Source organism: Acanthopagrus latus, chromosome 9, assembly GCF_904848185.1.
Source record: "Acanthopagrus latus isolate v.2019 chromosome 9, fAcaLat1.1, whole genome shotgun sequence".
Classification (NCBI taxonomy): domain Eukaryota; kingdom Metazoa; phylum Chordata; class Actinopteri; order Spariformes; family Sparidae; genus Acanthopagrus; species Acanthopagrus latus.
The window spans coordinates 21,400,835-21,423,671 of NC_051047.1; the positions used below are offsets into that span (position 1 = coordinate 21,400,835).

Here is a 22,837-nt window from a genome sequence, read left to right on the forward strand (position 1 = left end):
TTTGTTTTTTGTTTTTAATGTATTGGGTTTTTTTCAACAAGGTTTCTGAGTGACTACTATTTTGAAAGGTTTAAAGGGACAGTGTACAACTGAGACATACATTTCACCATTTGGCTTCAAGCTGACTCTCCATGTTCCCTGGGGGAGGTCAGAATAAAACCAGTGCACAAAGTGAAAGAAAAAAGGCACAAAACCCAAAACTACACACAGACGCAGCTCACTGATGTCATCAAGTCAAGACTTCTTAGGTCGGTTTTCAGGGTGCGTTTTAGACCAAAAGCTGGCAAGCATCCATTTTTCACAAGTGTCGTTCAGCAAGCGATACTATCAGCTCTAGAGCTGTTGATGTGAAGCTGCACCTGACCTCTGACCTCTCTTGTGGAGATGTGAACAGACAATAAATGAAGAGCACTCATCGCTGCCCACCTCCCTTCTTCGAAGAAATCATAAATATGAAGTGTACTTGAGCCCCGGTTGGAGATTTCAAGTCCCTTTCTATTCCGACAAAATAAAGCTCATGAAGCCATAATGCATGTATAGCGCATATCCAAAACTAATTATGATAAGGAGTCTGTGTTTGCACACATGTTGTGGCGGAGAAAATATGATCCCACTGCTGGTGATGTCACTCGGAGCTGCTCGCATCCTTTTGATTAGCATAAATTAGAGCGCGGTGACGAAACCCCTCCTGTGGCTAGCATAAATCAAATGATGAGAGTTAGTGAGTGAGTCACTTCCTCTCCCCTCCCAGCAGCTCACAACCACAAATCACCTCACCTTCCTTTCGGTGTCGGTTGGGACTAGATTTGTTTTGGTGTTTGTACGAGACCTCAAATCAGGAACAATTACCTCTCCTGCAGCGTGGGAGCAGTCAGCACGAAATTGTAGAAAACGCACCCCTATGTTCCCCAATCAACAGGACAAATTAAAAACCTCTGGATTCTAATGAGTGTCGGCATTTCTACCGAGGCGCTCTCAAAGTATCAGTTGTTCCTTTTTTTCTTTTTTTTAAACGCCTGTTACACAGCAACCAGCCGATGACAACTTCAAGGCTTCGTGTCATCTGCTTCATCCGTTTTCTGCTTGGTTAAATAAACGTCGCCATTTGTCAAATCGCTTTGGCAACAGGCGCAAAAAAAAAAAAATCCGTCCGCAAATCAGGCATCTAAAAAAGAACTCTCTCGCAAGGAGGCCAGAACATCATTTGTGTAAAACCGACTGCAAACTTAAAAAAAAAAAAAAGCAGACCCACGGCCTGATGCAGCAAACGCAGCGTCAACATCACACAGCAGACCTCGTCCCCCTCTCCCACTGCCTCAGTATTAAAGCCAAAGCTGCTGCTCCGCCCGGGCTGCAGGAAGTGAAAGGTGACAGTAGCAGTACTTACTAGTGTAATTCCTCTAAGCTCTTTTTGTTCTGTCATCATTGTGCTTAACATAAAAAAAAGAAGAAAAAAAAAAAGCATGTTTTTTTCCTTCTTCTGATCGGTTCGGGGAGGCTGATACCAAGAAAAGAGCTTTTATACCACAGTTGGTGATTAAATGTGAATTAAATCCTGGATTTGACCGCTCTTTCCCCCCTCGGAGCGTTCTTATCGGGATGGAAAAAGGCAGCGCTCAGCACGCGGGACGCTCGAACCTTCAACTGTGGCTCGAACTTGTGTCGTTACCGATGAACTTATTTTGACATATACAGCCGGTCAGGGAAGAGATGAATCGTAGTGGAGGAGGAAAAAAAGGAAATGTGATCCGTGTGGATTCATAATGTCAATCTTAGGTAAAAGTTTGTCGCGTTATGAGAGAAAATCACTTAAAATATCGAAAGTAACAGTATTCAATATGTATCATAATGGAGCCTGTGGGTGAAGCTGTGTCATATGACATCACTGAGTTAGTGTTTGACTGCATGTTGTTCACTGTTGAACCTGTTGGAGACTGGAAACTGTTTTACACACTAATGGGAAGTTTAATTTAAAGACATGTATGTTAAATAAACTGAGTATTTGTTCTCAAGGTTAATGTAGCAGGGCGCTTCCTAACTGTATTCAGAGGCTGTTTGGAATAAGAGACATGTCGGCGTGAGCTCAGGGGAATAGGTATGTTTAACGAAAAGCAAGGGGTCTGAAAAGACGTAGGGAAGAGCTGTGTGTCTGGGGAACGTGTTTCGTTTATGAAAAGTTTTGTTAACTGTTTGTTGTGTTTTTTGTTCATGTTCAACCTGCTGAAGTACGAGCTGCTTATACAGCACGTGAAAAGAAGGGTAGAAAACATATTTTTGGTGTCACTTTTCTGTTGTTTATGTATTCTTATGCACATACGTTATGAAAAATTGTTACTGCTGACCGACATAAGCTGAATTAAACTAAAAGTTGCTGATAAAAGACTAGAAACACTTGTATAAAATAGAAATACTTTTAAATTATACCATAGCACAGGTACAAAGGTACTTAATTACATTGTACAGCTCACTAATACATTTAAAATAACCATCAGCAATAAACAATGAATTCAAAGTTAATTAAACTTTAGTTAAGTTATTTCACTGTTAGGAAATGTTATAATTTGTTAACCATTTCCAAAAGTATGATGAACATCAGCTGCAACTTTGCAAAAAACAAAAGCTTAATCCATAGTTTCATTCAATGTTTCATTGTGAAATATCTATTGAGTGTAATTAACTGTAAATGTACCATTTATCAATGATGGTTATCATGAAGTCTTACAGATGTCTGCAGCTGCTTAAAGCAAGACAATCAACCAAATCTAATACAAAGAGTTGTAATAAATCTAAAATGAAGTTCAAGAAGTTCTCACATTAAGATTAAGATGCACGAAGAAATGTGAATCAACATGCAGAAGCATTATCATCATTACATTTCTCACATTCATTGGTAACAAGGCCCGGGGGGGAGTGACTCACTGTGGGAAATTCAAATGAAGCGAAAGGTGTCAGGTGTTCACAAAGTGTTCGCAAAAGATCCCACTAGGAGAGAAGTGCCTCCAGGTAATCTGGATACTTGTGTTATCTCAGCACCTGCCACATGTGACAGCCGCAAAGCCCCGAACACTTCACTTTTTAGGCAGGCGTTACCTTTCAACGCATCATCAGTTTCATAATCCCCTTACATGGTCAAAGCGTCAACTCCTGCGCCGGCTCCTGACACCTGCAGCACACCTCCGCGTGTCTGATAGCGGGGGGATTCAGGGGGATAATACCAGGAAAGCACGGTGGACTCAGTGTAATTATCTTTCTCTTGACCGGTTTTTACCGCCGTACTGCTCTGTACGACAATGTAAACACGCTTGTAAAACTCCTCCGGCTAATACTTGAGGAGGAATACTTCAGGGTTTCCGGTTGAGGTTTTTTTTTTTTTTTTAACTGTCATGTCAGGAAGACGTAAACTAAATGTTTCTCCCGCTGAGCTCTTTGTGTGTGTGTGTGTGTGTGTGTGTGTGTGTGTGTGTGGATGACAACTTCGATTTGTTTTCCTCCCTTCGAATCCAACGCTGCAAATGATACGGGGGTTTTCACTCCCCCCACCCCCCAAAAATAAAAAAAATTGTTTTCGCTCAAACGCGCGTCCACTAAATGTGACAGAGCAAATGTTTCTGTTCTGGAAGCAGATTGCGCCGCGGCTGATTTCACAGAAAGCGCTCCCTTTGAAGAAGAAACGGGTGCAGGAGAAGACGTTGTTTCCTTTCTCTCTGAGTAGCTCTGAAGACAGGTACTTGAAAGAAATATACAAAGACAGAGGGGAGCTGACAGTGCTTTGTTAGGGCTGGAAGTGACAAGCAGGAAAAGAAAAAGGCCTCAAAGCCCGGAGGCAGCGGAGGAAATGCAAAAAAAAAAAAAAAAAACCTGAGAATAATCAGAAAGGAGATTTATTGTACTTATTCTAAAGCTGTCACACCTTGCCTTTTACAGGGAAGCAACGCGGTTTTAATTAAAGAGGTCAATCATTTTCCCGAGCTCTGACATGCGGTGTGATTGCCTTCTCCAAAGTGCCAAAGCAGGTGGCAATTAAGAACTTTGTACGTCAAGACTGTTTGGGAAATACGAAAGCGTTTCAGAAAGGGCGGAAAAACTTCAGCGCCTGTTCCCGCTGGAGATGTTGTTTCTCGTCAGTTTTCCCCAACAGAAGTGCTACAAAACAGCTATTGCAATATTTGATTTAATACATGGAAAAGAGTGACGGCGCCGTTTCCCCGAGATGAAATTCCGCCCCCCCACCCCCCCAATCCAGGCAGGATTTAGACGAAATACCCGCCCCGGTACAGTACGAGCTGATTTCAACCTTTTTGTTTTGTTGCAGCAGCGGCAGTGGGGAAAAAAAAAAAAAAAAACGATGCAGGCAAGAGAGCTGCTAAACACCCTGGTTGTGCATCAGAGAGTGCTGGATGTTTCTGACCCTGCAGAGCGGTAATGACAATGCTATAAGGTAGCCGAGCCTCCCCGATCTAACGCCGCCTCGGGCTGCGCACGGCCCATAAAAATTCATAGCTGCGGACCGGCGTCGGGAAGCCCAACATCATATTAAATGTAATGTTTCCCTGCACCAGAGTCGCCGGAGTGGAGCTGCTCAGAACTTCACTCCTGCCTCATAATCGTCCGTACTGATCCATCCTGCAGCAGAGATTTCTAAATGCAAAAGGGCAAATGTGTCGCACCTATCAATCACCCCCGGAACCCCTCTTTCTCTTCCATTCCAGGACCTTTTATCATGGATTTATTGCCAGTACAACACACAATTATGATTGATGATTGGGTAAAAGGGAATAGGTTGCGGCAAGACTCGTTACAGTCAATGCAACCTGCGGTGTCTGCTGGTGGGGGGGGTGGGGGGGTGCCGTTATCCTGCAGAAATGACAACCTCGCCTTCATGAGGGTCCGAGGGGCTGCGAATGCCAAGGCCAGTATTGTTTATTGGCGGCGGGGGGGGGATTATCTAGTCAAGCCCTCGAGCCAGAAACACTGTGACCCCAATATGAGCAAAAGATACACATCGGGCGCCATGTAAGCTCCAAAAAAAAAAAAGAAGAAGAAGAAAAAAAGATTCCTGGAAAGCGGCGCGTGCATGCATACAGGGCCTCTTCACTCTGTCGATCCGTGTTTAATCACTTCCTCAGAAAATGTTCGACTGGTCTGCCTGCCTGCCATTCCCTCTCATATTTTCTCTCTCTCTCTCTCTCTCCGCCCAATTTCTCTGGTGGGGTTTCTGAAGACTTAAGTTCCACTCTTTTTCTCTCTCCCTCTCTCTCTCTCTGACTCTCTCTCTCTTTTCTTACAAGGCAAATCCTGGGAGAGGTTGATGTGAAGACCAGGCAGAGCAGGGATGTGAAGAATATAAACACAATTTTTTTTTTTATGTTATTGTCCAGAGGGAGAGGGGGGTGTGTGGGAGGGGTGGTGGGGGTGTGGTGGGGTGATGGGGGGGGGGGGGTACAGGGGGCTCGGGCGGTGGGGTCTGTAAAAGAGACGAGGGCCTTATCACAGCCCAGCAGCTCTGTAATTCGCCGCCGTGATAAAGTGGCAGCGCGGAAAACCTTACAAGGCTGGCACAATCCAAAGACGGATTAGGTTTTTCTGACATAAGCTTCCTGAAAAACTAATCAATCAGCCCATGCAGTATTATCAGAAGCGTGAGATTAAAGAGCTGCTCCTAATCCCCCCCACTGTACATTTTATTACACTTCCCAGTGTTAGTTGCCTTTAAATATACAATAAATAAATAATAAAAAACCAGGCCTAATTGAGCGTGGGGAAGGGGAAAAGGGTTAAAGAGCCCTTAGAGAGGGAATTTATGTAGAATTTGTGTTTTGTTATGAAGACAGGGATAAAACTGTTGTCCTTGCCAGAGCCCCCCTTTCTGACTTTGAATAGAGCCTCGCTGTCTGGCTCCAGCACTGCAGAAGCAACGTTCGCGGCTAAAAAAAAAAAAAACTGAACCGAAATTTGACTTTTTCTCGTTCTCGCGATTTACAGCTTTCATTGGCGGGCAAACGGATGAATGATCGAGCGGCCAGACTGTAAAAAAAAAAAAAAAAAGGGAAAAAAAAGAAAGAAAGAAAAAGAAATAAATAACCGCAGAAATTAATGCTAAATCCTTTGAGGAATGACTTGTAATCCCTTAAATCAGCGCACATCAAAGTTGCGAGGGATGAACTCCCCGAGCGTGTGGCGGATCCAGAGGACGAGACGAGTTTCAGCTTACTAGCAACCGGCTCAAGCGTTGTCTCTTTGATGCGTCACACCCTTCCATCAAGATGCCTCGCTCCGTCCGACCTCCGGGGCGGCGGCGGTTCTGGGGAGGTAGCTATACGTTTAACGCTGATCCCCCCCCTTGGCGTGGGCCACGTAGATGCTTTGTCATGACACAACATTGCCGAAGAGCTCTTACCCCGGCAATGAGATACAAAAGGCTTAATGGACTTTGTCAATGTCTTCTCGTGCACTTAATCCCAAGCAGCGATGAGGGGAAAAAAAAAAAAATGACTTTCCCTGCATGCAATCTGTGGAGCAGAGGCAGGGGCAGGGCAGGCGAGAGGGGAGATGGCAAAGAGCAAGGGCTCTCAAGTATGTTTTATCTGCATCTACATTGTTCTGCTGTCATTGCACAGAGGATAACTGCAGCAGATGTCAAGGGGAAGAATGGATTCTCCCAGGATGGCTTTGACCCTCTTATTTGTCCCTGGGGTACGGCACAGATGCTCGGGCTGGGGTTACATTCTCTCTCCCCCTCCTCCTCCTCACCCACCCACCCTCACCCCTCTTGATTCATGTTCTGAGTCCTCTGTGTGTGAGTGTGCATAAAGACGCCAGAGGAAGACTGCATCTGGGGGTTTTTTTGGGGGGGATGATTTGGCGACAAATATGTGAGACTAAAGCCTGAACCATTTTCCTGCAAACTTTTTTTTTTCTTTTTAAATAATAGGGGCCTTGCAATTTAAACTCATGTCACCCAAATCACATCTGTACGGTGGCCCCCTGAAGCCAATATTCTGATAGGGGAAAAAAAAAATTAATAAATCAACTATCGACTCGGCTCTCCGCAGCAGAGGGAAGTTTAAGCGCACATTTCACGCTTTGGTATTTAAACATTTTACCCTTCGGAAGGTAGGGGAATATTGATAAGGGGCCAATATGTCCCCAGTCGGACAGCGGTGGGTCTGCTGGGAGAGAAGCCACTGAGGCATATGAAGAGAGCCTCTCCAGGGAGGCAGCCTGTCTCCCTCTCTCACCCCCCTCTTCTCTCTCCCCCCTCTCTCTCTCTCTGGAGGCAGAGCTCCCAATAGGCACGAGGCTGATTACAACAGCACAGGAGCAGACACTTTGCCTCGCTGCATCTGCACAGTTCAAGGCTATCTTTTAAAAGGAGCCCTCTTTGACGACGGCGCAGATGTGAAGAACTTCTTCAATCGCGTGGCATTTTCTTTTTCAGGTCTGATCACGGCGAGAGTCCACAAAGCACGGATGATCACGATAAACCCCCCCACCCCCCCGCGCTTTATTCAACTGCCTATAGAGGATGTGCAAAAGTGGGGGAAAGACGTTTATAATTCCCCAGAGCGTATGATCTCTGTTTGGAGAGCTTATTCCCATAATAATAATAAAAAAAAAAAACAGAATTATACTACAGAAAGATTATGTCCAAGAAGCTTAAGACAAGCAATCTCTGGTAAATACTAAATATTTCCCTGTGTGTTTACAGGGACTTGTGATTTCATCACATTTGGCGATGTATAAAGCAGGAGCAGTTGGTTCCACAGATTCCACCTATTGTTTTTCCTCAGCCGTGTTTTTTTTTTTTTCTCCTTTTTTTGTAATTTCAACCCCGGCCCTCCACCTCAGCGCAGCAAAGACACTTCACGGGGCGTCGAGGGTTCGACGCAGAGGTCAAACCTTTTTTCATGCCTCCGAGCAAAATAAATTAAAATGACTGCTAACCTCTGACAATCGACACGACACAGCTGAGAGTAAATGAGGAGGCGGCGTCACGGCGGTTGTGTCGAGCCAGAAGTGAACAAGGGCGGGATAGTTAGGCCATAAAACAACGTGTAAAGAGAAAAAAAAAAAAAAAAAGGTCACCACAGTGGAGAGGAATGACAAATTCTGATTCTGCTTCTACATTTTAATCCTGCAGAATAACTAATGATTATGTCAGTCTGGAGCTCACATTGACAGCATCATGTTAATGTGCAACATGATTGCGCCAATAAACACAGACCTCTGTTTTGCTGCATCTACATGTTTCCCAAGAAAAGTCACAATGCAGATGAGAGAAATAAGTTAATTCAGATGCTATTAGTCAAATGAACTGCTCACTATATTATACATTAGCCAATGAGCCACAGTCCAGTCTGCAGAATGAAATCAGCCATTCATGTGTCTAAAATAGACTTTACAAGAGGCAGTGGAAATTAAATACAATGCCATATTTGTAGAGGTGATGAGGTCTCCCTTTTTATCTTTTCTTCAAAATACTAAACTAAACCAAATGTGCATCAAGATGAGCTGTTCCTGGGGTGTTTTATTAATAGCCTGCAAGTTTCAAAATGACAGGAAACAAGCTCCTTATCCCCCGTTTCAGACTTTAAGGAGAGGTTCGTGTGTGTGTCGGCCAACAAATGTGCCGCTGATGTGCCAAATAGAGATTGTGATGCCAGGAATTTACTGAATTGTCGTTTGGCATTATGTGGTGAGTAATGAATCTGACACTGCAGGACCGACACAAGCACGAACACAAACATTACATAACGCATATATATATAAAAACAAACAAACAAACAAACAAACAACAGGATAAATAAAGTGCCAACAGATTAAGAATAAAATGCAAACTTTCTCTTTAAATCCTTGCTGGCCACACACACACACACACACACACACATTTCTCGTTTTTGTTTTTGTGTCATGCAGTCGCCCCGCAGCTCACCTGGTGCAGGAGGAACAGGAGCAGGAGTGTTTGCAGGGCTCTCATCTTCGCAAGACTTCTCGACTTATTCAAAACGAGCGGCGCTTAAATCCTCTCTGGGAGATTTGGAGAGGGGCAGACGCACACGCCGCTGAAGCATTGCTGTGATCACCTGCGAGAGAGAAAGAGAGAGGGGGGGAGAGAAGAAGAAGAAGAAAAGAAGAAGAAGAAGTGAGAGGTGGCAAACAATCACTCTCAAAACCCTCTGCCACATTTTTTTTATATTTTTTTTTAGGAAAGGGACCTCGAACGTCGCACGTTTTTAAATCTTATCTTGAGAACAGAACAATAAACCTTTTTTTTTTTCTCCTCTCACCGTTTTTTAGATGTAATACCTCGCTTTAGTCGTGTAAGGTGGTCGGAATCATCCTCGGTCAATCCACTTGTCGTGAGGGGGAAAAAAAAAAAAAAAGAGTCCTAAAATCCTCCCGGAGCGCCTCCGCCTCTCAGGACGCGGGGTGGATTCTCCCCCGGGCAGCAGCTGGGACACTTTGGGCTTCTCTGCAAACAAGCTGGAGCGGCTGCATGCGGCGGCTCAGTTGAGGCAACACTCCTCTAAAGTTGCAAAAAAAAAAAAAAAAATTCGAGCCAAAAACCCGAGGTAAACTCAAGGCTATATTTCTCCCCTAATTAATCCCGAGCGGTAATATTAACGCGATGGCGGGCGGTGAAGCATCGCCCATGCGAGCCCGGATCCCGGTGACGAGGACTGCGGTCGGTTAGACGGCAGTCCGGCTCGCTGTGCGCTCTCAGCAGCTCGACTTGGCTTCTTCTTCTTTCTTTCTTTCTTTTCTTTTCTTTTTTTTTTTTTTAGTGCGCAAAATCCTGCGCTGCGCGTCTGGAGACTCCAAGGTCGGCGCGCATCCGTGCAGGGAGTCAGTCGCGCCAGAGATTGTGCTGCGTCTGAAGTCTCACTCTCTCCGTCTGGGAGAAAAGTCAGAGGCTCGATGTCGCCGATATCAGGTTTTGTTCAGCGACACTTTCACGTGTGTGGGGGTTTTTTTTTTAACCCTTCACACGTTGTTTGAAAAAAAAAAAAAAAACTGTCACTTCTCACTGTTTGGCGGTGGCAGTGACGGCTGGATGACGGGGGGGCATGTGAATCCAGTCACCATTCACAACCGAGCGTTGCCCCACGGCTGCTCAGCATCATGTGAGCTCGTCTTAAAAAAAGGAGGCAAACAAACACGTTTTTATTGTCTCATCATACACACGCGCACAAAAAAAGACTTCTGACTCATAAACACGATTATATCACAGGGCTCGTTGAATCGCGCCTGTATGAAAGAGGAGAATCTGAGCGGTGAGTGATCTTTATTCACCTGAAAACCGGCTGACTCAGCAGTCCTGACCACAGAGCCCAGACCAGCCAAAGGTCACAAACTGATGGTTCGCACACGGGCAGCGACACTTTCATGCGATCCAGGGATCCTGTGGGACTTTGGCGCCACCACGTGGCCACAGACAGATATGACACTTGACACTTTTCAACCAAAGAGAGCAATTGTTTATCCCTAATCTGGGTTTCGGGTGATGCATCTGCGGTGGATTTGTGCTCAACTGTAAAAATCTCTGTGAGTTTCGGACAGTTGGTTCTTCCTTGTGACCAGCAGTTTGTCATACCCAACCACAAGTTTGCAAAAATAAAGTAACTGCTTATGCACAAATAATGCCAAAATTATGGAAGCCTGGACGCCAAAATGAACCAGAAACTTCCCTCCCTAAACTGAGAGAAGACGACACGAACCAAAGAAAGCAAGCCACGAAAAACTGGACTACCAGACCTCCATCCTCATCAGGAAACAAGCGCACCAACTGAGGACGAAGACAGATAATCTAAAACGGTCAGGACAGAAGAGAGCTCCTTCTCCTCCAGCCTCCCTTTAATATGTGGCAGGGATAATTACCTGACGAGCAGCATCCTGAGAGAAGGGAAGGAGAACAGAGGAAGAGAAAACACAAAAAGGAGGGGGGGAGTGTGTCAGTGTGCTCCATCAAATAAGACATTCAAATATCAGGGGACAGCCTGGTTGAATAAAGGTTGAATGAAATAAATGATCAGATCAGGCTTTTGCTTTTAGTCGTCTTCACCGGTGTCAGGTTCATATCTGGCCTGCTGAAAGCAGCCATTGCAAAAAAAAGAAGAAAAAAAAAAAAACATCCGACTACTCAGAGTGCTGCTGCCAAATCGAGCGATCACATAACTCCCCTTTTTTTTTTCTTTCTTTACGTGACCTGCAGCTCCATGTTTCCTGTTCAAAGTTTTCCGCATAGTTCTTCAGGCCTCGCCACATTTCATGCCACAGTCTCCCTTTATCCTCTCATTATCTTTCACAAACATGAAGATCCTCAGCAGCTGCCTTCATAACTGTCTCCAAGGTCACCACACAAACCTTCGTGGGAGCTGCTTCTGACCATCGTGCCCCCACACACACACAAAAAAAAATGTGGGACACTTTGTCTTTGAATTTTAAACTTGCTGACTCAGTGGATAGTTTTAAATGATAGCATGAGATTTATGTGTTTTGTTTAGCTGCTGTCTGTTTTTATCTTTCTAAAAGAGACCGTGGTGAAGCCATTTCCCCCCCTGTGTGTGTGTGTGTGTGTGTGTGTGTGTGTGTGTGTGTGTGTGTGTGTGTGTGTGTGTGTGGTTTTAAGCTGCAGTTGTTTTGCAGTGTCGAGCTCAGATGTCACATTACACCTCCAGCTTCTATCCGACTGTATGAAAATAATCAGATTTTAATCAGCCGCCGGAGACTACTCGACTAAACCTTCTTTATCTAAGCTTCAACGGCTGCGACAAAAAAACCCAGTGACTTGTGTCTGAGGGCGAGGAGTCGGTCGGGCGAAGCGATGAAACGTGAGAGGAGCATTTCTGAACAAAATGTCTCTGTTTGTAGCGCCGAGGCCGTATCAGGTCAGCGTGAAGGTGTCTCATCGCAGTTTCTTTCTTTATATCACAACAGACTCTGGATTTAGTGCAGCGCCTGTCGTCCTGTCTGTGGGAACGGGTCAGAACCAGGGTGTGAAACATCACAGACACATTCAAATCTTTTTTTTTTTTTTTGACAACTAAGTTTAATGTATTGTCTGCATTAATCTTCACTTTGCATTAAGCACACAAAGCGCTCAAGGTATCACGTAAAGGCACCTGGAACACAATGGAGGGAAGGTCGACAGAGTACCAGAATCACATCTTGGTGGATAAAAAACAAAAAAAAAAAAAACTAGTAACATAACCTGCCAGAATTTTTTTTTTTTTTTTTTTTTTTTTTAAAGTGCTGAATTGGCCGTTTACTGCATACAGTGTGTAAGTTTCTCCAAAGAATCCATCAACCCAACTTTGGTTTCTTGGTCTATGAACAGCTCAGTTTTATTCAATAATCAATTTAGCTTAGAGGCAAGAAAACACAATCATTTTCTTATAAAGATGATCAAGTGGGAAACATCCAAATACACACAGTTTAGGGCAAAGTGGACCGGTTTATGGAAGATAAAGTTGTTATCGCCTTTCAATACCCAAATAAAAGAAGCTGCCCTCGCGTGAACTGTGTTAGAGTTGATACCCTGGAGTGAAACTGTGGTGAAGTGGAGTGGTGGAGTTTCTTTATCCATTTGCAGTGACGCATTCTGACCCAAGTGTCAGTAGTTTGAACATTTAATTGTGACTTTCAGTGCTGAATCTGTTGTCAAGTCGCCGCCTGACCAAAACAAACACGTCCCGATTCGACTGTCTGAGATCAGGCCGTCCGTTTCACGTGTCCGTCGTCTGAGAGTTGTCAGGGCCTCTAACTTAGACCCACTGTCCTGAACCCTGAACACTGATTGATATCAGGCTGTCATTCATTGTCAAGGACTTGATTTCACCTCTGTAACAATTTCTATCACGCAGTTGATTTAAAGGGGATGTGTGACTGATTAGGCGCCGTTGCATTGTATCAGGGTTTCGGGGAGTGGTCAGCGTCGCCTCAAGTGATAAGAACGTGCAGCCCGCCAGTTGTTAATCAAACACCAACGCTGAGTGTCTCCTCACTGCTGCCAGACAGAAAGCAGGGCAGGTCGGCTGAGTTCAGGTCATGAAATAATCAGCAGAACGCAGCACACAAACAACTCAACTTGGACTTTGAAATTTAATTTCACCAAGGAGCAATACACATCTATTCATACGACAGCAGTAAATTGTTAAAAGGAAGAACGGTCCAGCGTTTAATCAATTAATCAGTGTTATTAAATGTGCATATAGTCCCCATTCAGCATTGTTTGAATATAATAAATCACAGTGAGTAACATTTAACAACCATCTGTCTGTTGAAACAGTGTGAGGAGGAGCATTGTGGATGAAAACGTCACCATTTTGGCGCGTTTAATAAGCAGATATTTGAGACCTGTGTGCAAGCCGCCGTTTGTTTTATTGGTTTTCTCACTTCAACTCGACACCTGGCCTTTTTTTTTGATTCGGTTGTGCACGTACGCTACTACTTTTTTCAAGGAGAACAGATGGAAAATGCTCTAAAAGGTGACTCTTTAGTCATTCGAAAGGAATGACCCGGACGCCAGCAGCGAGGGAGTGAAGAGGACGAGTTTGTGCGCATGGTGAAAATCAGCTCTGAAGAAGAAAAAGATGGTGCACGTCAGGCCTTGTAAACTAGAAGAAAAAAAGAAAAAAGAAAAAAAACTTAAAATCAGTTTCTGTCGCTCTGTCAAAACTCTTCCAGACACACAAGCAGGAAAGACCAAACGGAACCAGACAACCAAGAGTGGAAGATTAAAATAGGTCAGATTTTAGCAATATTACTCAGATGGAAATAAAAATTGCTGTCCTGGATATTGCCCCGATTAAAAAAAAAAAAAAATGAGTTTGAGTGTGAAGTTAAATAAAACACAGTCCTGCACTCTCTGGCATCACCGCCTGGCTGAGCAGCACACACTCCTCATAGTTTGCAGAGAAAAAGTGCAGTAGGCTCCTTTTTTTTTTTTTTTTTTTCAAATACATGTCTTCAAAGCAGTAAAGAAGTCAGATGTTCCCCTTTTTGTAACATTTTAATTCAAATTACACCGCTGCTGAAAATATGCCTGTCACGAAATGCTCTAAATGTGAACACAACCGACACAGAAGTGTGCGCGTAAAAACAGACAAAATCCCCCAACAGCCGTTTGTATTGATGTGACGTTAATTAAGGTTTTCACTGGTGTTCATTTGTTTGACAGGCGCCGGCTCTGCTGCAAACTGGCGCATAAGAAACAGCACTTTCGGATTTTTTCCAAAATGGCACACACAACACAGGCCGTCAACATTTTGTCTCTTTTTTTTTTCTTAATCTCTTTTTTTGTTGTGCTAATTTTGTAGCCGCGTTCTCACCTTTTAAGAGCGGGTTATAACTGCATTCATGCCAAGGTTTGTTCCACAACCTGTCTCTTTTCTAGCCGCGCGCGACTGGAGCCGGAGGTGTTCAAGTACACGGGATCTGTCTTGTGGTGAAGCGATGTTTTTCATGGGGATTTAAGGTTTAGTGGAGGATCAGGTCCGGACTCCCGCTGTGTCACGTTAGTCATTAATGAAAACAAACAACTGCGGTGTTGCACATAGCGTGTCTGAGGTGGCCCAAGTCGTGAGAGAGAAAGGAGGTCAAGGGCCGCGAACAGGTTGCGAATCTGCAGCTCGATCACCTCTCGCACGGGTTCACATGCCAGAGCCTCGTCACCCTGCACGCACTCCAAACGCCTCAGTTCCGGTCCTGTTGTTGTAAGTTGCCAAGTGAGACTGGACTCTGTGTTCCTGTGTCTATCTGCCAGGTTTCAGACTGGCTGTGCATATTCATTCACATTAAGCGGGTGAGAGTCAAAAAAAAAAAAGCCCAGAGAAGTTAAAGGTGCACCGTGTAGTTTTTTGGGGGGAAAGATCTTCATCGACGGTTTTTATGTAAGTGAACAATCAAACTGACCTTAAAGGACAGCACATGACTTTGTTTTTGTATGTGGCGGACCCTGCCACCTTTCTAGCTTCAAACAGTGTTCCTGGGGACCTTATTATTCTCCTCTGAGAACATCTTGCACCCAGATTACATGTATTTATTAACTTTCCTGTCCGGAGGTGGTGAAGTTGCATGTAGTGCCTGCAGCGCCAGGATCCAGCCTGGCAGTGTTTTACGCCAAAATAAGACCTTTTCCTGACCATGCGTTCTTTGCATCTAAACCAAACCAAAAAACAAAAACATTCCCACTCCCAACTCCCAAATGCGGCAGCTTGGTGTCCTATAAAATATGACGCCCTACTTACCCCTTTAGCACCTCTGCTGTCAGTGGTGGGCATGAAGGGCTCCGTGGGAAAGAGCTGTCCTGTAATCTTTCAAAATAAAAGCATGCTGACAAACAATTCACTTAGTATGACATAACTTTTGGACTGTTATTAATGTGTCGAAAGGTTGTGGTTTGGTAGAAGCATAAGTGATGTAACTCACCCACTATCTGATTTCCCCCACTTAAAAACACAAACACTCTTGACCACAAACAGGGTGCCAACCCCGGTCCCCTGTGGTGAAACACAGTGTATGTCCCTTCTAACCACCCTGACCACATGGACTTTTCTCACTCTTTATTCTACTGCAGTCGAGAGGAGCTTCAAGAGGGTCAAGCTAGAGCAGTAACCACAGCATCAAGCTCAGAAGCAAATAAGGCCACTGGCAAGCTACTGCACTTGATGTGTTTGGAGTCAGAAAGGGCTGAAACACCAAAGCACAGTGTTAAGAAATAGAGAACTGAGCCCATGAAGAGTTTCAACATATCTATGGTTGCTGAAATGTATATTGTCGACGATTATTACGGAGATTTGGAGCAAACAATGCTCCAAGCTGAGCCTTCAGATGGGAACCTTTCCGTACGTAAACAGCTAATCAAAAAAAAAAAACAGCGCAACATGGGTTTTTTTTGTTTTTTTTCAAGTGTAACTGTCAGCAAACAGCAAAACTGTTAAAAAGTTGGACAGACAGCCTGGCTACTGTGTTCAGTTATTTATTTGCCCTCTAACTAGGTCCGGGCAAGTTCACGTCATCGCTGTGCTGAAGGTTTTCCGTTTTCCCTGGCGACACTAAGCATGACAGAAGCTGTTTCCAGACTTTTCTTTCGTGAAAACTCTCAAGCACGAGAAAGACAAATAAAGGATGTGATTTCATATGACAGCCACCTTTATGTGGTCATTGCATCAAATGTAATAGTGTTCGTTTTGTTTTGTTTTTTACAAGAATAGTTGGTCATACGCCTTAATCTTTAAACACATGTGTTTCCCTGACAGGACGCCACATCTCGTCGTTTACGTTCTGGACAATTGAATAAAACAGCAGAGACGGCACAGTGTCAGATAAGAGAACCTGGCAGTGGAGTTTGTGTCTTTGAGCCATAAAAAAAGCTGAACTTCCTGATATTCTTCTCACGATTCCCTTGTTCCTAATTAATTAGAATGAGGCAATAAATGACAGTTCATTACACAACCAACAGTGCAACAGTTTCTCTTGGACAGGGTTTTCTAAGGTAAAGCATGTCAGAACCGAGGGTAGAATTCCACAAATAACAGAGTTTGTTTGATGTTATCGTCCCCCCTCCAATGAGGAGGGTGTTGGTGTCCTATTACCGGCTGGCTTTGCACGCTACCGGCCTCGTCACAATGGTTATAGGTAACCATGTTTGCGTGAGAGCACGGGGGTTGGAAAAAAAAGGAGGGCATACGCGCTTGCACGCATGTGTCTGGTTTTTCAGAGGGAGGAGAGACGGAGCAGCCAAGGTAAACAAAGAGGACTTTGCACCAATCCGAAGGTATTACGGCAAACATGCACAGCCACCGTGACTTGCAAGTGTAGCTGACCAGCCACTGCAGGAGAAAATGAGCTCATGCACAAGCAAAAACTGAATTTTAGCACAACAAGTTAATGGAATAAAGAAAAGTATTTTTGCTACTGATTATCCTAAAAAACACAAAACTTATTTCTGTTTACGTAGTTCATTTGAAAAACAGCGTATTAATACAGAGATTGCATTTTTTTTAACAATCCATAAGGAAAACTGAACCACAAATTATATTTAAAAAAAGACACAGAACAAGTTGTATGCTTGCCACTATATGTTCCATGTAAATGAATACACAAGACAATTAGAAAAGTATGCAAATCCCCATAAGAGAATGATTAACTGGAGACAAACTCTGAGTGGTCGACTCTCCGCAAGTTCCACTGGGAATCTCCTCTCTCTCTCTGTCTTCCTGTGGTTATATAAGAGCCTGCCTGCACACACAGCCTTGACTTCCTGCTCAATTTAAACACACACTCCCTCACACACACATAAAGCCTCCTCTCAACAAACGGCTTCCACAAGCTCTACAGAACAAGCCAGCTTGCAGGGCACAGAGGAAGCAATGAGCGGCGGGGTGTGGTTTCCTACGCTGGGGCTGGTGGCCTGGCTGTGCTGCCTCAGTCTGGGGCCCGTTCAGGGGGGGAAGGTGCTCGTTCATCCTGTGGATGGGAGCCACTGGCTCAGCATGAAGATACTGGTGAAGGAGCTCGCCCGACGGGGCCACGAGGTCCTGGTGCTGGTGCCTGAAAGCAGCCTGCTGATGAAGGGCTCAGAGAGCTACAAGACGGAGTTCTACAAGGTGCCCTACACCAAAGCTGAGCTGGATTCTACTTTCGAGGACCTGAGGGAGTCAGTGTTCCTCAGGCCACCGGAAATCACAGACCTGTTCGTCAATGTGCAACGTTTGGTTACATTTACTTCAATGCAGGTGACAGGTTGCGAGAGTCTGCTGAACAACAAGGCTACAATAAGTCGACTGAAGAAAGAGGGCTTCGATCTTGTGCTCACAGACCCCTTCCTGCCCTGCGGCTCCATCCTGGCTCATTTATTTTCCATCCCAGTGGTTTATTTCCTCCATGGACTTCCATGTGAGCTGGATGCAAAGGCTAACCAGTGCCCTTTGCCTGTTTCCTATGTTCCTGTGTCCTTCTCTGGTAATTCACCCGCCATGACCTTCCCACAGAGAGTTAAAAACATGGCCATGTCTTTCCTGGAGGTCTACCTATGCAAAGTGATGTATTCCAGTTTTGATGACCTGACCAGGAGTCAGTTCGGAGACGACATGACTTACAAGAGACTTCTTGGTGAGGCTGCTTTCTGGCTTCACAGACATGACTTTGTTTTTGACTGGCCCAAGCCTGTCATGCCAAACACGGCTCTAATCGGAGGGATCAACTGTGCAAAGAAGGCTCCTCTGCCAGCGGTGAGTATTTTGAGAATGTATGTAAACATCTGGATTCATTTAAGGCAAATGACATACCCCTTGCATTGTGTTGAGACCTCCTGAACTTTGAAAACCAGAAGACCACCCATAATTATTTGTTGTAGAGTAAAGGAAAAGTTCACTCAAAACAATATGTTCAAACTCAGTCATTATCCCTTCAAACTCAGTCATTATCCCCTCATGCCAGTGGAAAGTCAGGCAAAATGATGTAGTCCACGAAACATTTCGGGAGCTTCACAGCAAAACGGTGGCGCAGCATTCTCCCAAACAACTGAAGCTGTTGGAGACTAAAGCGACTTTTTCGAGCTAAAGCTTTCAGCTCAGCTGCTGCAGTGAGGATTTCAGCTTAAAAATAACGTCGGGCGAGCTGTATGGAGCAAGTCCCCATCTACTCCAGTTGTTTAGGAGAATGCTGCAACTCTGTTTTGCTGTGAAGCCCCAACAATGTTTGGTGGATAGTGAAACTTCCCACAGCTTTCGTTCAGCACGAGGGCGAGTAGATAGTGACTGAAATTTCATTTTTGGACGAACTTTTCCTTTAACAATTGATAGAGTCATAGATACAAAAGGGGTCGTTCATACAGTAGTAACAGTCTCGTGTGTATCACTACACAGTGTGTCTCTCTTAGCTCACTGTTGCGATTGCACAACCAGCAAATTCTGCTCTCACCATCACTTTTTTCAGCAGCAGCGGCTCAACTCAATTCAGGAAAGAACAAATGCTCTGACAAAGTTAGCAAAAGAAAAGGGATCATGTAGCATTTAAAGCGAATACACATTTTTGTCAGATGTTGGCTGAGACCAAAAACAGCTGAAAGGAGAGTGCAAACCCAGAAACACAACCCCAAATAACTGCTAATGCAGTGATGCATCTGCCCAGTGTGTGTAAAACAAAAGTTTGCTTACACCTCAACAAACATAACTTCAAGCTGAAATGTTGTTGCTGATTTATAGATGCAAAAAATTAGCTTCTTACAACAGATAATATACACCTTCAGTAATCATTTTTTGGTGCTACAAGACTGAACTATGCAGATAAATGTTGCTGGTGCTGCTGATTGTTTTGACATCGTGTAATGATTTCCAAGAACTGGCTCATAACATTGTGAAAGACTGTGATTTTTCTGCTCCTCTCAAAGATTCAGTGTGTGTGAAATTTGAGCCAGGAAAAAAAAAAAAAAGTTTGGCCAGCAAGAGAGGGAATACGGGGCCATGTGTAGAGAATGCTCGAAAGAAGGTTTTAGGATTGCTTAATTTGGTGCCTCTATCCTGAATACAGTGTTTCTGAGTTACATTTGTGTGTCTTTTCCCACCTCCCCGCAGGACCTGGAAGAGTTTGTGGAGGGCTCAGGAGACGACGGCTTTATTGTCTTCACCCTGGGCTCGATGGTGGCCAGCATGCCCGAGGAGATCGCTAAACAGTTCTTTGATGGCTTTGGGCAAATGCCTCAAAGGGTAACGACGACCTGAACTGATTCAATCACTCACTCACAATCACAATCACTCTACGCAAAGTGTTCTGCTTTTGATTACTTCTGCCAAGGCAGCTCATTGTTCTCTTTGAGCACGACAAATCTTTACACTTCAGCCGGAGAATTTCAAACTAAACACACAGTATGCTAAAACCCCAATCAGCTTGAGCCATAGGACTTTGTCCCCGTGCCTTGCCTTCTTGTAAACACACCAAGCCCTCACTGACATTGCTTAAACACTTTGCATCTCAAAGGCTTTAACTGAAAAGGTTTCTTTATTTTTTTGCAGGTTCTGTGGAGATACACTGGAGTCCCACCTAAAAATGCCCCCAAGAATGTCAAAGTTATGAAATGGCTACCTCAGAATGACCTCCTAGGTATGTCAGGGCGTTGCTATCATGTTGTAAATCTTACCATTCACGCTAATCAAAACTGTAACCCTGTAATCATGGCTGCCCTGCTGTTCCCCTCAGCCCATCCCAAGGCCAAAGCCTTCATCACTCACGGGGGGACCCACGGCATCTACGAGGGAATCTGCAACGCCGTGCCCATGTTGATGTTCCCGCTGTTCGGGGACCAGGGCGACAACGTGCACCGCCTGGTGACCCGCGGCATCGCAGAGAGACTCAGTATTCACGATGTGACGAGTGAAAAACTGGTGGCTGCGCTGAAGAAAATCATCAATGACAAAAGGTAAGATGGAAATCATAAAACACCCCGTAGATTCAAATGAAACGTGCCATGTGGAGTTTCCCCCATTGTTTACGTTCACGGTGTCTCACCAACGCACACTGTGTGTATCCCCGAGCTCTAAGAAATGTGAGAATGCATTTTACAAAGTTGACATGTTCAGTACCAATCCGGCGGTTGATGAGGCTCGTATAGCGACACGTACACCTGCACAAGACAACAGGAATTACTTTTCTCATTATCTTTTACTTCAGGCTCTCCATGGCCCTACTAGACTGCGAGCTTCCCCAGCGGGAACCTTGAAGCTGGTGACTTTTAGAAAACAAAAGGAACAGACACAAATGCAGGACAAAAAAACAATGATTTGTTATTTTGTGTTATTAGGCAAACTTTATGCTCTGAAATCCCTTTCACACCCACTAGCATCTGGGCTTTTGTCTCCAGTTGGAAAAGGTACAATCGGCATTCATTCCCATGTGGAATGACTCTGCAGTGAAGTTCCAGATATTGCCTTGTAAACAGCTCCCTACCTGTCTCCATTTGCATGGCGCTCAGACATTGTTCAGTTGCCGCTGAGGTTGAAAGACAGACTGAGGTAAAAAAATTAAAGCACAGTACAAATATTAACTTGCTAAATGTAACCGTAACACCAGAAACAAAAAGAGAAAGGCAAACTTGTCTCCAGGCAATGGTACGTGATCAACAGCATATATACGCTAATATTCAAGCAAGTGTACAACTTTGTCCACTTGAGACTGTTTCTCTGTCAACACTCTGCACACACACACACACACACACACACACACACACACACACACTCTGTCTGCTTGATTAGATTGCTTATCTGGACAATGTGGGTTTGTACATGCTGTACCCGATCAACATCTCACTCACCTCTCCTGTTCCTGTATGCTACAGCTCTTATAATTGTTCTGAGTTCTTTCCTCATCAAACTTTTTTCATCGCTTTACACCCATGTTTGCTTGCTGAAAGTCATTTCTCCATTGCCTTTGCTGGTGTATTGCTGTATTTGTCGGTGCGTGACCATGAACTAATGATCTGAAAAATACCTTGAAATAGTCAACGTCCTCCTGCGTGTGCATGAGACAAACAAAACATGGATTTGCTCAGTGAAGACATCGATCCATGGCTCCTCTAATGGTCAAAAAACTGGAGGGGTGCCCTTTAAGAAATGGGAGATTTACACCTGTATCACTCTCAATAGTTCATTGCATTTGTGTCTACACTGAAAACACATGAAAATGTGAGAAAGTTAATGACAATTTATGCCGTTTTAGTCGCCTACTGAATGAAGATACTGTGCAGTTCTTCCTTTCTGCTAGCCCATACTTCAACATATTTCACATTACATGCAGCTTCACAATACTTCCTTGAAATATCTTACTCCATAAATGTTTTCCTTCCATCATTTTAATGTTATAACTAGCATCTGCTGTCTTAATACATTTATTTACACACTGAGGATTTGTTTGTATGTCCGAGTTATTTTAGTATGGGTGCATTTAATAACCTGTCATTTGAAGGGTTTTATTACTGCTGTTAATCTAACAACACAAGCTACCTCCTTATTTGCAATCTGCTATTCTTTAGACTGATTTAAATCTCTTAGGTCTTATCTGTTGTGTGTGAGGATATACTGTAGGTCCTGTGGTGATCCAAACTGGAGATTAGGGGATTTAAATTTGTCTGTACATTTTGTTTTTCCGCAGTTACAAAGAGAAGATAGTGGAGCTGTCTCAGATACACCTGGACCGTCCCGTTGAGCCTTTGGATCTGGCTGTTTTCTGGACCGAGTTCGTCATAAGACACAAGGGAGCCTCGCATCTCAGGGTGGCGGCGCACGACTTAAACTGGATCCAGTACTATTGCCTGGACGTCATCGGCTTTTTGGTCGTCATTCTCCTGACCGTTGTGTGGCTGACACTCAAGTGCTGCTTGTTCTGCATCCGCAAGTGTTTGAGAAAAGGGACTGCAAAGAGGAAGAAGAAGGAGTAGTTTTTTTCTAATGCAACACTAATTAGGTTTATAAATTCTATAATGAAATGAAACACTGCAATCGTGCGTGTGTATATGTGTGTGTGTGTGTGTGTGTGTGTGTGTGTGTGTGTGCGCGCGTGTGTACAATACATGTGTGTTTGTGAAATCTCCACCAAAGTGCCATTATTACAATGTCTTTAACAAATGTGAAACATGATGACAGATCAAAACATCCTCTGGGGAACAAACGTCTAAGCAAATAAAAATTGTCATCTTGGATTGTACCTGCGCTCTCTCGAGTTTTATTAAATGTACCTGCACCTGTTGGAGTAACCTGTGTTACTGTCACTGATGCATGAACTAAAAAACATGTAAAACTGCAGACATAGCATTTGACCTCTGGGTGGAGGCAGAACACAAGAC

At 44.2% G+C, this 22,837-nt stretch overlaps 2 protein-coding genes across 7 annotated transcripts in view; one reads left to right on the forward strand and one right to left on the reverse strand.

The window, feature by feature from the left end:
• The window catches only part of nxph2a (neurexophilin 2a), a 28,836-nt gene extending 13,525 nt beyond the window's left edge, over positions 1–15,311 (reverse strand). The window contains exons 1-3 of one of the 6 annotated variants that reach the window (XM_037110785.1): positions 15,249–15,311; positions 10,879–10,893; positions 8,933–9,083 (exon numbers count right to left, since the gene is read on the reverse strand). In XM_037110785.1, the coding sequence (XP_036966680.1) occupies positions 8,933–8,977 (45 nt within the window). In that variant the 5' untranslated portion in view covers positions 8,978–9,083; positions 10,879–10,893; positions 15,249–15,311. The other 5 variants (XM_037110784.1, XM_037110781.1, XM_037110783.1 and 2 more) reach the window with 5 other exon arrangements.
• Positions 15,312–17,249: 1,938 nt separating this feature from the next.
• LOC119025547 (UDP-glucuronosyltransferase-like) lies at positions 17,250–22,699 on the forward strand. The gene is made up of 5 exons (XM_037109199.1): positions 17,250–18,233; positions 19,578–19,709; positions 20,016–20,103; positions 20,200–20,419; positions 22,147–22,699. Exons 1-5 carry the CDS (start codon positions 17,373–17,375, stop codon positions 22,430–22,432), a joined length of 1,587 nt encoding a protein of 528 aa, XP_036965094.1. The 5' UTR covers positions 17,250–17,372; the 3' UTR covers positions 22,433–22,699.
• Positions 22,700–22,837: the final 138 nt, after the last annotated feature.